Source organism: Rhinatrema bivittatum, chromosome 6, assembly GCF_901001135.1.
Source record: "Rhinatrema bivittatum chromosome 6, aRhiBiv1.1, whole genome shotgun sequence".
Taxonomy (NCBI): Eukaryota; Metazoa; Chordata; class Amphibia; order Gymnophiona; family Rhinatrematidae; genus Rhinatrema; species Rhinatrema bivittatum.
The window spans coordinates 317,190,765-317,205,734 of record NC_042620.1 but is presented as its reverse complement, the minus strand read 5'-3'; the positions used below and the strand labels follow the sequence as shown (position 1 = coordinate 317,205,734).

Here is a 14,970-nt window from a genome sequence, read left to right as displayed (position 1 = left end):
TGATGTTGCCCTCTAAGTCTCTGGTGAGACTTCATTTGGAATACTCTGTACAATTCTGGAGACTCCATGTTCAAAAGGATATAAACAGGATGGAGCCGGTCCCAAGGATGGCTATTAAAATAGTCAGTGGCCTTTGTTGTAAAGCATATGGAGACAGATTTAAAGATCTAAACATGTACACCCTAGAAGAAAGATGAGATAGGGGAGACATTTAAATACCTCCAAGGTTTCTATGCACTGGATGCAAGCCTCTTTCAATGGAAAGAAGGCTCTGGAACAAGGGGTCATGGGATGAGAGTAAAAGAGAGTAGACTGAGAAGTAATCTAAGGAAGTATTTTTTTACAGAGAGATTGATGAATGCATGGAACAGCCTCCCTGTCGAAGTGATGGAGGCAAGATGTTAACTGAATTTAAGAAAGCATGGAACAAGCATAAGGGATCTTTGAGGGAATGGTAGGGATTGTGGAGCTGAGAAGATGCATGTATTGGTAGACTAGATAGGCCATATGGTCTTTATCTGCCATCATATTTCCATGTTTATTGTTTGGGTGGGCCAGTGTCATCTTTTTTTTTTTTTTTGGCTTGTCAAAATCATTTTTATTGACGGAAACATGCAGTATATTGAAACAATAAACGCGGTAACAACTGTAACATTGTTATCAAAGCAGAAGTGAACTGAACCATAAATAACAGTAACCAAAGTATAACAGCCGGCTACCCATTGCCTCAACTTGCATGGTCCCTTTTTGCATTTTTCTTTAGTTGTGGTGTTCTCTAACAAATATCCGCGCATACCTCCATACCCTCATACACCCCTCATGCACTCGCATTCATTATCACACTCAGCAACGACCACAACACTCTCTGCTCTTCCTGGGGGGTTTAATGCTATCTCTACAGCATCCCCATTCCCGGCCAACCTGGGGAATGGGGATGCTGTAGAGGTAGTGGGGTTGTGATAGGAATGATCATCCTTTCTGGGCCAGGCTGAAAAAAGAATGTGTGCCCCTGGGCTTGTTGAAAGCTGTGGACTTCTTTTCCAGATCTGCTTTGAGCCAAGTATTTCCAGCTCAACGCTTAACATTCATCGGCTTTGTATTGTTTTAGTAACAAGCAGACCAACAAGTGTTGAGTACTTAGTTATGCTGCTGCTGTGATTACTTAACATTTCATTGATAAATTCAATTTATAAACCGCCTGTCCATTCAAAGACCACTTTTCTATAAAACTACTAGATGTATGCAGCACTGTACAGATATACATTGCAGCTTCCAATCCAATCAAAACACACAGACAAGACAATTTTATGAATGTTTTCTATTAGTGGAAGCAAGATATGTTAAATGGAAATAGTGTCATTTAAATAACTGATGTCTAAGTAGCATGAGTCCACTGTGTCCCCATTAATATTAAAATCTTTCAAGCGGACTCCAAGTTCTTCCAAGCTCTGTTGCTCTTTTCTTCTAGATAATTGAGCGTACCCAAAGCCTAATGCTGTGTTATTGGGTAACCAGCATTTAGTGCACCTTGGCTCATAATGATGTCAGTGAATGATTAGTTGCATGTTTTATCTAATTTAATCACCACTTTGTGGCCATTGTACGAGTGCTATGCATATAAAAAGTAAAATATAACTTGATTTATTGTCAAGCAGGTTATGTACTGTGCAGTCACTACAAGAAATGCATTTTCAAATGAGTCTTGCATTCTGCTGCATAGGGGAGCTAAGCCAGGCCTTCCCAAACCTATCCTAGTGACCCCACCAGCAGTTGGGTTTTCAGGATGTCCATAATGAATATGCATGAGATAACTTTGCACATACTGTGCTGATATTCAAAGCGCATTCAGTGCTATTTAGCTGGATAAGTGGGACTTATGTGGCTAAGTAGTGGCTGCTGAATATGTGGTTACGTTCAGCAGCTGCCCCTTAGATGTATAAGTCCCTTATATGGCTAAAAGTTAAACACACAAAAAGTAGGCATGTGCTGGACAGAACGGGGAGGCGGAACTAGTTAGCTGTATAATTTATAACTACTGATATTCGGAGTTAGCCGTATAAGTATATGTGTAAGTTTAGACCCCCCCCCCATAAAGCAGGTCTAAGCTTAGCCGGCTATTCAGCTAAGTGTGTGTATATGTGCATATATTTATTTATGTATTTATTTATTTATTTAAAAACTGTTCTATACCGTCGCTAAGTTATATACCATTGCAACGGTTTACAAATAGGCACATAGACTAAGGTTTGTAAATCTAGGATATCTTACATTCTAACAGGTGCCAATAAAGTTTGATTACAATTTCATAAATAAAATCATTATTTGAGTAATATTGGTCAAGTCCAGGTATATTATTGAGTTACTATCTCTTTGAGATATTACTTCTTAAATGTGGGATTGAGTAAATTCATTCTCATCTGCATTACTCTGTACTTTCATTCTCTATATATATTCAACAGCTTCACCGTGCCTTTGAATATACATCATAACTTAGCCAGATAAGTTCCAACCGACTAAGTTACTTACATGGCCAGCTTTGAATATCTACCCCACTGTGTCTCAAATACTGTATGTGCAGATGTCTCATGCATATTCATTTTGGATATCCTGAAAACCCAACTATCTGTGAGGTGACCAAGATAGCGTTTGGGAAGCCCTGAGCTAAGGGCTTATTTTCCAGAGCCACAGTAAAGTGCAGAGCGACAGTGCCCCCCCCCCCCCCCCACACACACACACACTTTGGCTATCTCCTGGTGAAATCTGGTGGCTAGATTGATTTTTATATTCATCATTGTTTACTTGGTCTCTGGACTTTTACCATATTGGACCAGTGGTTGTCTGAGTGGGGTCTCTATCCTTTTCTGTAGTGATCCAGAGCATCAACAATGCATTTGTTTGTTTTTTTGTTTTGTTTTTTTTTAACCAGATAATTTGCAGAGGAGAAAGTGAATCAGTCTAAGGAAGGCAATGAGAAAAATGGGAAAAGGGTAGCAAGAAGACCCCCAAAAATGATGGTAATAATTCAGTTGGACTGGGGCCGTTTTTAGAGCAATGCTAGTGGGAGGAGATGGGGGTAAGGAATCTGTCCTTGTCAGCATTTGGGAAGTAATATGCCAGGATCAATTGCTATCTTAGGGATGTGAATCGTTTTAGGACGATTAAAATTATCGTCCGATAATTTTAATATCGTCTTAAACCGTTATGGAACACAATACAATAGAGATTCTAACGATTTATCGTTATAAATCGTTAGAATCGTGAGCCGGCACACTAAAACCCCCTAAAACCCACCCCCGACCCTTTAAATTAAATCCCCCACCCTCCCGAACCCCCCCCAAATGACTTAAATAACCTGCGGGTCCAGCGGCGGTCCGGAACGGCAGCGGTCCGGAACGGGCTCCTGCTCCTGAATCTTGTTGTCTTCAGCCGGCGCCATTTTCCAAAATGGCGCCGAAAAATGGCGGCGGCCATAGACGAACACGATTGGACGGCAGGAGGGTCCTTCCGAACCCCTGCTGGACTTTTGGCAAGTCTCGTGGGGGTCAGGAGGCCCCCCACAAGCTGGCCAAAAGTTCCTGGAGGTCCAGCGGGGGTCAGGGAGCGATTTCCCGCCGCGAATCGTTTTCGTACGGAAAATGGCGCCGGCAGGAGATCGACTGCAGGAGGTTGTTCAGCGAGGCGCCGGAACCCTCGCTGAACGACCTCCTGCAGTCGATCTCCTGCCGGCGCCATTTTCCGTACGAAAACGATTCGCGGCGGGAAATCGCTCCCTGACCCCCGCTGGACCTCCAGGAACTTTTGGCCAGCTTGTGGGGGGCCTCCTGACCCCCACGAGACTTGCCAAAAGTCCAGCGGGGGTCCGGAAGGACCTCCTGCCGTCCAATCGTGTTCGTCTATGGCCGCCGCCATTTTTCGGCGCCATTTTGGAAAATGGCGCCGGCTGAAGACAACAAGATTCAGGAGCAGGAGCCCGTTCCGGACCGCTGCCGTTCCGGACCGCCGCTGGACCCGCAGGTTATTTAAGTCATTTGGGGGGGGTTCGGGAGGGTGGGGGATTTAATTTAAAGGGTCGGGGGTGGGTTTTAGGGGGTTTTAATGTGCCGGTTTTGCGATTTTTCGATTTTTCACGATTTTTCACGATTTTTCACGATATTTTACCCCCCCAAACGGCAACAATACGATTCCCTCCCCCTCCCAGCCGAAATCGATCGTTAAGACGATCGAGGACACGATTCACATCCCTATGCTATCTCTATCATTCTCTTGCAAACTTACAAAGAGTAACATTCAAACATATTCACAATTGCATCAGCATGTGCCCAGAGACGCCATTTTGTAACATGCGTGCACATATACGCACATGTTATCAAATAGCCTAGGCTATGTGTTGCGATCCTGCTTGTGGGATAGGCCCACAAGCAGTCCCTTACCTCTCCGCTGCTTCCGACGCTGTTCCTCATGGCACGGAGGCCACCGACGTCTCCCCACTGCCGCTGCCGCTGCCGCCTGCAACAGGCCCTGTCCGTCTTCACAGATTGGAGGCTGCCGCTGTTCGCCACCTCTCGTGGCCCAGAGGCTGCCGCCAAAGTCCCCACCGTCCGCAGCTTGGAGCTGCCACCATCGCCTCTCCTGTGCGGCCTGGAGGCTGCCGTTGCTGAGCCCTCTTTGTGGCCAGGAGGCCATCGCTGGTGCTCCTCTTCTGCACCAGGCTAACCGCCGCTAATGCCGCCATCTTCCACTTGACCTGGGAGCCACCACTGGAGCTGCCGCTGACTTCAAGGCATCTTCATGGCTAGGCCGCCGCCGACTTGCTTCCCTCATGCGCCCTGGAGGCCGCCGCCAACTCCGCTGGTTCTTCGTGGCCTGGAGGCCACTTCTGACATCCTCTTCTGCGGCCTGGAGGCTGCTCTGGTGCTCCTCTTCACGCGGCCTCGAGGCTGCTCTGGTGCTCCTCTTCACGTGGCCTCGAGGCTGCTATCATCTTCAGCCTTCCTGCGGCAGGGGCCACCTCCGAAGCCTCAGGCCTACTCCTGCTTCAGCTCTTCTTCACAGCATGGCTGCTGTCCAAAGTCCTGCCTTCTTCCTTAGGTGTGGGGCCACGCCTCTCCACAGGATTTAAAGGGCCAGTCCTCTTCAGCCCTACAAAAGGGCTCAGCCTTCAGTTCCTCGTTGCCTTCACAAGGAGTTGGTCATGGAGTCGGACCTCTCCTGGAACTTCAGTTCCAGCTCTTCATTCCAGGAGTCCTCCGTGATCCCTTTTCACTTTTTCATGGCACTCTGTCCCTCGTTGGTCCTTCTTATCTTCGTCCATGGTTCCTGAACCTTCATTGTCGTCTTCATTCCATGTTCAGGTCTCTCGACAGATCCTGTCCTCTTGTCTTCAGATGTCCTGATGTCTCTGTGTCTCCATGTCCAGACGTTTCCCTATCTCCGGTTGTCGAGACGTTCCCTTGTCTTCGGATGTCCAAACATCTCTGTCCTTTGATGTCTTCATCCGTCATGTTCCAGATGTCCCTGTGGTCCTCCTCTCTCGAGGCCCCTGATGTCCAGATGCCTTAGATGTCCATATGTCCTGATATTCCCAAGGTACCGGTGTCCTTTCATATCCGATGTCCTATGTTCCAGCCCTGATGTTCCGAGTCCTAATCCTGAAGTACCGTCAGTCCTCAAGCTCCGGGTTCAGCTTTGCCTCACCCCGGTCCTTGTCCAGTTGCAGAGGTGGCTGGAGTTGGGATTTTGGATAGTTGATCAGAATTCCCAGATTTTCCAAGGCATGTGGTGGCTTGTAGGAAACACAGTAGCCCCTGCCTAGAGTTGCTCTTGATAAGTCAATCATCGAGGAAAGAGAAGATATGAACCCCTCACCTCCGAAGATAGGCCCCCACTACCGCCAGGCATTTTGTGAAGACATGGGGTGCCGACGTGGTACTGGTAGTGTTCCTTCTTTGCCACGAATCATAGGTACCTCCGATCCGCTGGAGAAAGGGGGACATGGGCATACACATCTTTGAGATTGAGGGAGCAAAGCCAGTCCCAAGCCATGAGGAGGGGAATAAAAGTATCCAACGAAACCATTTTGAACTTCTCTCTTGACAAAAAACAGGTTCAACGCCCTGAGATGCAGAATGGGGCGAAGACCACCAGTTTTCTTGGGAATCGGGAAATACCTGGAGTAGAACCCGTCTCCCTGCTGACCAGGCGGGACTAGTTCGACCGCTCGAGCCATTAAGAGGGCGGAGAGCTCTACTCGGAGTATCTGCTGGTTCTATATGCCTCTCCACCGGAGACAGGGAGGAGAATGGGGTGGAGTTCTTGGAAATGCAATTTGTACCCCTGCCTTACAATGAACAGGGCCCAGTGGTCCGAAGTGAATGACGTCCATTGATCTGCAAACAGCTGCAGGTGGCCCCCCACTGGGGGGGGCACTCTGGGGCAGGGTTAGCTGGCTCAAACTCTCTGGCCATCAGTCAAAATCCTGTGACAGGATTTTGCGGTGGGGGAGGAGGTGGGCGGGGCGTAAAAGGTTGTCATGCCCTCGGTCTTGCCAGAGTCCGCTGAGGTCTTGACCTAGAAGCCGGCAGATAGTAATTTCACGACAGGTAAAAAGGCCATCTTGGATATTGCCTGGGAGGCTTTTTGCTGGAAGGCTGGATATCTGAAGTGCTGGCTGATAACTGTTGAAGAGTTTCATGATAGTCCTTCAGTTGGACCACCACCTCTTTAATCTTGTCCCCGAAAAGGTTCTCACCCATAAAAGGCAGATCTGCCAGATGGTCCTGGACCTCAGGGCACAGGTCGGAGGAATGCAGCCAAGGGATACGGCAAGCCCCAGTGCCTGCAGCAGCAACTCTCATAGCTGTCTCAAACACATTGTATGCAGAACGTACTTCATGTTTATTACAGTCCAGGCCCTGCTGAACTGTTTTCTGGAAGTCCTCTTGATATTGCTACGGGAGGTGTTCTCCCAACTCTTGGGCTTGTTTCCAGAAGTTCCTCGAGTACTGCCCCACATAAAGTTGATAACAAGCAATCATAGCTGATAACATCGAGCCCTGGAATACCCAGCGTCCGAGAATGTCCAGAGCTCTGGGCTCACAGCCCAGGAGTGCCAAGGCATGAGTCCAAAATATCTTTGCCTTTGTTAGGGCTGATTCCACCACCAACAACTGGTGAGAAAGCCAACAGCACTCAAAGCCCATGGTGGGTTAGACCAGATAGACTGCGTCTGTCTTCTGGTTCCCAGGAGGAATGGATATGGGGTGCTTCCAGAGTCAGGTGACTAGCTCCTTAAAGATGCCATGGACTGGAACAGCTTCTTAGGAGCATCAAGAAACTGCAGGATCTCCAACATCTTGTGACAAGAATCATGTTCTGTCAATAGCTGGAAAGGTACTGACTCCACCATGGCTTTAACAAATCCAGCAAAAGAAAGATCCTCTGGAGGGGAATTTCACCTCCTCTGGTGGAGAGGGTTCTAAAGTCAAGACCTCCGATTCCTCCATGGAGGAAAAGGATGCCTCACCCTCCCAGGGATCATAGGGGGCTTCCCCTTCACTGTGAATGTCCGGAGACGTGGGGGGGTGGAGCATCTACCTGCATTTTGAGCCTTGAGCCACAGGGCTGCGGGGGCACCGGTAGAACCAAGGGCACCAGTGGGATCTGGGGCTGCATGGGTGCTGACGGATCTCCTGGCGTCGGGAGTGCCAGTGGCATGATAGGAGCTGGTGACGGCAGTAGCGATGCTCCCCTTGACCGCAAAGGGGCTTGGGGCATCAGAGCTGGCTGCATCGGTAAGAAACCGAGCAGCAGGTCTAGCCACTCCAGCAGAGGTGCAAGCACCAATGGAGTCAGCTCTTGCGGCAGTGGCGGACCCGGTGGAACCAGAGGATCGATGCCCTGCAGGGCCCGGCCAACCGTCAACCGTTGTATGCCTCTCTAACTCCTCCTCAAAAGCTGCCAAGGATAGAATGACTTGAGGAGGAGGAGGCGGCAACGGAATCGGATCAACCCTGGAGTCACAGGTTGGAACCGAACCTTCCACTGGTGCAGGTGAGGACCGCTGAGAGTCCTCAGGAGGACCAAAGGGAATCCCACATGAGACCGCTTTGGGGAAGGCACTGATGCGTTCAATGCCCTTCCGTGGTCTGATATCGAAGAGGACGAGCGGTGTCAGTGTTTCCTTGACTTCTCTTCCCCGGGACCGACGACGACGTTGAGGAGCCCGACCTGGACCAAGAGGATTATGGATCTTGCTTGGTCCCCCGCCCCCCGTCTCGGGATCGAGGAGCAGTAGCGAAGGGGACACCGAGGGGGTTGATGCCGAGACTCCTTTCCCTTGTGGAGTAGAAGTCCCAGATGCCGGCGACGGATCCGATTTCTTAGAGCCAAACACCTTTTCCATTTTGTCTAACCGCGCCTGATGGCCCTTGGGGCTCATGTGGGTGCAAAGATCGCAACCATGGACGTCATGCGATGCCCCCAGGCAGAAGACACAGACCTTGTGGGGTCTGTGATGGTCATGGTCCGGGGGCACTGGAGGCACCGGTGAAAGCTGGACAACATATCAAAAAAGACGCGGTGCACAGTCGATGGCCGGCAGCCACCGGGGGGGGACACCATCGGCAAGCAACAGTGAGTATTAGAGAAACTTACCGAAAGCAATGAGGGAAAAAAAACGCGAAACGCAGTGGGACCCGACACAACACTGGAAGGAAGAAAACGTGGATTTCCACAGAAAAAGCGCGAACTCCACAACTGCAAGGCTTCAGCTTTGTGGAAAAAGAGAGACTGAAGCGGGACCCCATGTGGATGCATGGTTAGTGGCAGGCTGGGCATGCTCAGTGTGTCTGTCAAAGTTTCTAGAAACTCTACATGGATGATGTCATCCATGTGTGAGGTCTAACATCCTGCTATCCTTGGAGAACACCTGTTACAGGTAAGCAACTTTGCTTTCTCCCAGGTCCTCCCAAACTCCCAGGTTATACAGCGTGCACTCCCTTCAGTTTCTCCAGACCCCTCAAACCCCTCACAGATGCCTGTATTTTTTATCTTTTTTTTACTTGCTACTTCCTCCATAGCAGAAGTAAAGTTACATGGCACTGGACCTGGGCGTGTGCCCCGGTACATAGGTACTTGCATGCACATCTGTTGGCCCCACCATGAAATGCCCATGCCCTGTGCACACCACACCCCTTTTTCTTGTGATGTGAGATGCGCACTCATCAGCAGTTATGCGCGCATCTGCCCGCTTTATAAAATAGGGTGGAAGCGCATAGTGCTAGATGCTCCCAGCTTTTAAAATTCACCTCAAACTGCATGGAATGTGTGAAAGCCCAGAAAAAGGAGACACACAACTTGAAAGCAGCATTCTGACATAGACAGCCGAAAAGTATCTTCCCGGAAAGACTGAGCCGCAGGTGTGCCATGCTAGTAGAAGATAATTTGATGACATTATATACCTCTGTTATATAATAATTGAATGAGTCTACACTAATTATTGCACCACATTGCTTGCAAATGATTATAAATTACACTACATAATCTCATCTAATTCTCTTCCTATGCAGAAGAAAAGAAAGCAATTTTCACTGCCATTTTTCCTATATTGTGCACCAGGGTAGCAGGGCTCCTGACACCTTATCGAGGCACCGCACCCCAAGATCCATCTCTTGGTTCAGGGCTGTGGCCAGCAGGCAGCCAGGACTGCAGAAATTTCAGCCCAGCCTCCAGTTTGCAGAGGCAATACTGAACCCGATATTCAGTGCTACTTAGCCAGCTAAGTGGCAGCTGCTGAATATCTGGCTACGTTCAGCAGCTGCCAGTTAGCTGGATAAGTGACTTATCCGGCTAAGTAGTTAGCCAGATATCCAATGGGCAGGTAGTGGGCAGATTGAGTCATGCTACTTATCCGGTTAACTTATCTGGATAAGTAGCAATGTCCGTACTTATCTGGTTAAGTTAACCGGATAAATTGTTAAATTCCTATCGATTTCCACTGCTCCCAGTTGTGTATTTCCCTGTTATATTGTAACTGCATTTTTCGTTCCGCACCTATTAATGTTCTTATTGTATCTTCTTTTACACCCCTTTTGTTAATTGTAAACCGGCATGATGCGATTCTTATCGCGAATGCCGGTATAGAAAACCACAAAATAAATAAATAAATAAATTAAACCTGCCATAGAGCAGGTCTAAGTTAGCCGGATATAACTTATCCAGCTAAGTAGTGATTTTGACGGGGATATTTATTTTATTTATTTAGCAGCATTTGTGAATTGCTTTACAGTCTGAGGCATAGCCGTGCTGCTGAATATCCCATGTAAGTTAGCTGGATGCGTTTTATTATTCCAAAGAAGGTGTTGCAGAATTATATATCCAGGGCAGCCTCCAGCAGTAACTGTCCAGTCATGCATTAATGATGTGGTAATAGCAGACTAAACAACCTTTGGAGGCAAGAGTAAGCTCACAAAGTACAATGGCCCCTATACGATGCTACAGGGAGTCAGTGATTAGCCTACATAGCATGTGTGCCATGATCAAGGCCAGCAGGCTTGAAGAAGAGCAGATCAAGTGTGCATGGACAGCGCTGTAGTAAAAATGTAATTATTTACTGAAAACAAGAAAGAGCAAGTTGGCATTTTACTTAAGAGAGGATAAATGTAATAGGAACAAGACACATTTCCTCAAACCTGTAAACATTTCAGAATGAAGCTGATGATAAGAGATCCTCTGTGCCCCATGAAATTCTTTAGTTTGCAGACCAGATGAACACTGTTCTGATCCAAGGTGTTCATCAGTGCAAAGTTCAGCTTTGGATTCCCATCTCTGCTGCAGCTGATGTGCTTTTCTTTTCCGTTTTTTTTCTTTTCTCTTCCATGGTGACAGCAAACTCTGGAGATGAACCTCAGCAATTTGGTGAAGCGCAACAGTGAACTTGAGACCCAGATGGGCAAACTGATCCAGATCTGTCAACAGGTGGAGGTGAGTCAGAAAACAACGGCCGGATTCCTCCAGTAGGAGGGGAGCAAAATAAATGAACATTTACTTTTGTGAAATCACCAAACCTGAGCATTATATGGGCAGGTTGGTGGAGATGCAATTACGTTCCCTGCAGTACCGATTTCGTTATTTGTTGGACACGTGTAACTTGCATGTTACCAGCAGGTACTGTACATCTTGGTGCAGCTATGGGTGGAAACTGGATAGAATGTATTTCCCTCACAAAAACCTGCACTGGAGACTGATAACCCAGTGGGATGATACTCTAGGTTCCCTGGGTGCATCCAGAATAGATTGATAGTCATTGCTGTCTGATCACTGTTTGGTTACTTAAGTAGCCAATATTCAGTAAGCCATCGAGCAGACAAGTTCTTCCATTAAAGTTAGCCATATAACTTATGCCGGATATTAAGTGGGATAAACGTCCAGCTGAATATACTTGCCTAAAGTTATCCGGCTACATGTGTCCGAATAACTTTAAAACCCAACCGGCTACCCCACTACTGGCTTTAAAATGAAATGGGGCAACACGCCCAGTGTCTCCCTCTTTCCCACCATCCCCTTGAAAAGATCATTTTAAAGTTGTGGGCCACAAGCAGCCACAATATCAAAATCGGGAATGGATCTCCGGGGACCCCTTCCTTAATCCTCCCAGTGCCTCATGCAACACAAGTACAACAGCCCCACCTGACACCCACTGAAAACCCACCTCCCGGCTGCGTAACGGATTACCTGGAGAGCAGCTCTGGTAGTGTAAGCCACCGACGTTGCTGTCGGGGTTGGTAGCTTGCGTTAGCAGCATTGCCGTCCAGGTAACTCATGATGCTGTCAGGAGAGGAAAGCTTGCACCGTGATCCTGGAGGCCTTGGAGATTGTGAGCATGCTGGGTAGACTGGGAGTGTTAATGGTGTGAGAAGGGGGGGGGGGGTTAAGAAGGGAGGCCCAGAGCTCCGATATTGATTTAAAATCATGGACGTGGCTAATCATCTGGCCTGGATGACTTTAGGACTGCTCGGAGGCAGTCCCAATGTTATATTGGCTAACTTAGCTGGATTACACTGAATTCTGGCTAAAGGCCTCATTAACTAATCTTTTTTTCTCGTAGACACAGAATGGGAGAAAATCCTTAGGAAATCTAGCCCTAAATTAGCCACATAGCTCCGCTTTGACCCACACTGCTCCATCTCAGCCGGATACATTTCTAGCCTCTGAAATATTTTTCCAGCTAAGTCAGGGGTGGTCAGTGCGGTGGAAGCTTTAATTTCTGGCATTTATCCGGCTAAGTGTCAAACTTAACCAGGCAAAGGTGCTGAATACGGAACCCTTAGTTATGTGTTAATTAGAAGCATAATTTAGAATCTGAATTTCAGCGAGGCAAATTATTGAGTTCCACTGAGAGTTTTTTTTTTCCTCCATAGATGATGTTGGAGAAAGCAGGGACATGTTTAACCACTGCAAGACTCTGCTGTCTGCGTATTGCAGTTCAAGCAGTAGTTAATTAAATGTAGTCTCAACAGACATAGTGACAGATCTTGGGGGATGGGAAAGAGACCGGATGATTTAATACGGGTGTAGAACACATAGACTGAAATACAGATGCTTTTATTTCAATTCTATGTAGACTGTAAGGGGACTCGATATTGAAAAACTTGTTGAGTGGATAACATAACAAGCTAATTTTAGCTGGTTATCTTTAAGTAAATATTTTGCTGAATTTAACTGCTATGTTTTCCGGTAAATATTCTCCTAAATTCTGACCAGGTAGATTTACAGGCCGATACAGAATGGTGCGCTCGGCTGAGCGCATCGTTTGGCCGCGCGTTTTAGACATGCTATTATTACCCCTTATACTGTAAGGGGTAATAGCGCATGGAAAATGCATGTTGATGAGTCTGTTGGTTATTACCCCAGAATACTGAAAGTAAAATGTGTGGCCTTGAAAGCACCGGGAAAAGTGAACAGAAAAGCAGAAAAAAATGCTTTTCTGTACACCTGCCGACAACATCATAGCGATATTAAGTCGGAGGCACCAAAAATAAATTTTAAAAAAAATCTGCCCGCCGGTTGGCAGGTTCGAAAATGGATGCTCAATTTTGCCGGCGTCCGTTTTACGAACCCCTGGCTGTTAGTGGGTTCGAAAACCGCCGCCGGTAAAATTGTGCGTCAGTTGTTGGACCCACTGACAGCCGCCGCTTCTGCTAATAAGGAGGCGCTAGCCTCATTTGAAATCAGAATCGCCCGCCCCCGGAGAGGTGCGCGGCAGGAAAGTGGGCGCTTGACTTGGAGCGCCGGCTCTCCTGCACCTCTTATTGCATTGGCCTGTATGAGTGGCTGGGTTCCCCTGCTGCTCTTAGCCATCACGCACTGAAAAACAGCAGCTGCCAGGTTAACGTAAAAAGAAAAAACGGAGTTACGCACAGAATCAGACCCCTTCCCCGCCCTCCCTTCTTGCAGAAGAAGTTGTGTGTGTGGGGGGGGGGGGGGCCAGTAGAGACCTCTCCACAGGATCCCCTCACCGCCACCCTTATCAAAAGTTTTAGTGGGGAGTGGCCAGACTTCCCTGCACCCCTCCTAGGATCCCCCTCGCTGCCATGGATATTAAAAGGTTTCCACAGGGAACCCAGTAGCCCCCTCACGCTCCCTTCCGGCCAAAAGTTAACCCAAATGACAGGCATCAGTCCCCGCCCTCTTCCGCTGACCCCTCTAATGTCATATGAAATTCTGCCCTGGTTCTTCCTCCTCCCCCCACCCCCTAAGACACATTTTAAATAAATACCCCAAGTCGCTCCTAGTCTCCCTCCCATAGCCCTCTCTCATCCTGCTAATCCACCCTGAACCCCCCCCCCACCCCCAAAATCCACAATAAACTCCCAGCGAATGCTACCAGCGTTACCGTCAGAGTATCGCTGGACGCCAGCAGGACGCTAAGCCTGCGCCGCACCTGGACCGCACTTGATAGTTTTTATGTTGAGTTTTGAGAAGGTTCGGCACGGGAGAGTCCCAGAACTACTCGGGCATTTATTTAAATATTGGCAGGATGTCCGGGATTAAGAGGGAGGACCGAGCCAGAACCTTTTAAAAATAATACTGGAGGGGTGGGCGCTGGAGTGGGGGAGACTGGTACCTCCCATTCGGGTTTACTTTGGCTGCGAAGGAGTTGGGGGGGGGGGCTATTGGCCATCTTGTGCAAACTTTTTAATATCCGTGGTCGCAAGGAGGATCGTATGGGGGGGGGGATCAGCAGCCCCCTGCACAAGTTTTTCCTTTGGCTGGGAGGGAAGGGAGATCTCGGGGTGGGGGTGGTGGAGCTTTTGGTCCCCTGTGCAAACGTTTTAACCTCGGCAGCGAGGAGGGGCGATTTCGCTGGCCAAATTTGGATCTGCTATTTCAGCCTCTAGATTTGCCTGGCCATGAAATTTAGTGTTAGCTGCCTAACTTTCAGCCCTCCTCCCCCGACGCTAATCTCCTCCCTAGGTTTGCCCAATTTTGAACTTCTAAATTTAGCTATTTAGCTCCGTAAGGAAATCTAGGTATACGGGGGAATTTTCAAAGGAGTTCTGCATGAAAATGCACATAACTATCACAAAATCCATTTATCAGAGTTAAGTGCACTAAACGTGGGTTAAACCTATTGACTATTCAATGGCACATATTAGAAGCAATTTTCAAAAGCCCACTTACATGGGCAGAGTGCATTTACATCTGTAAAACCCAGGCTTAACCTGGTAAATGTTTTGAAAATCAGACCCATAGGGTGTAAAATTATCGGATTACCTATGCAGCAATATCCTAAAGCAGTCAGGCTTCTACTGCCGGCGGATGAGCTGCATCCTTAGCAGCGTAGGCAAGAAATATGAGCATCCTGGATGCTCCAGTTGATCATTATCCTGCCATCACCTGCTTACGTTACTGACTCTGAATTATTTAGTTTTAGTCCTGGGGCTACCAATCTCTCCAGTACTGTTGGGAGAT

The 14,970-nt window shown here is 48.0% G+C and overlaps 1 protein-coding gene across 6 annotated transcripts in view; it reads left to right on the top strand.

The window, feature by feature from the left end:
- Window positions 1-14,970, top strand: part of LOC115094464 (probable E3 ubiquitin-protein ligase MID2) — an 839,223-nt gene that overhangs the window by 404,639 nt on the left and 419,614 nt on the right. For 5 of the 6 annotated variants that reach the window (XR_003857558.1, XM_029607549.1, XM_029607551.1 and 2 more), the window contains exon 3: window positions 10,885-10,980. The exons of the other annotated variant lie outside the window; for it this stretch is intronic. Coding sequence is in view for 4 of the 5 variants with exons in the window: in XM_029607549.1 (XP_029463409.1) it covers window positions 10,885-10,980 (96 nt within the window). In the remaining variant the exon portion in view is untranslated. The remainder of the gene's footprint in view (window positions 1-10,884; window positions 10,981-14,970) is intronic. 6 annotated transcript variants of the gene reach the window in all.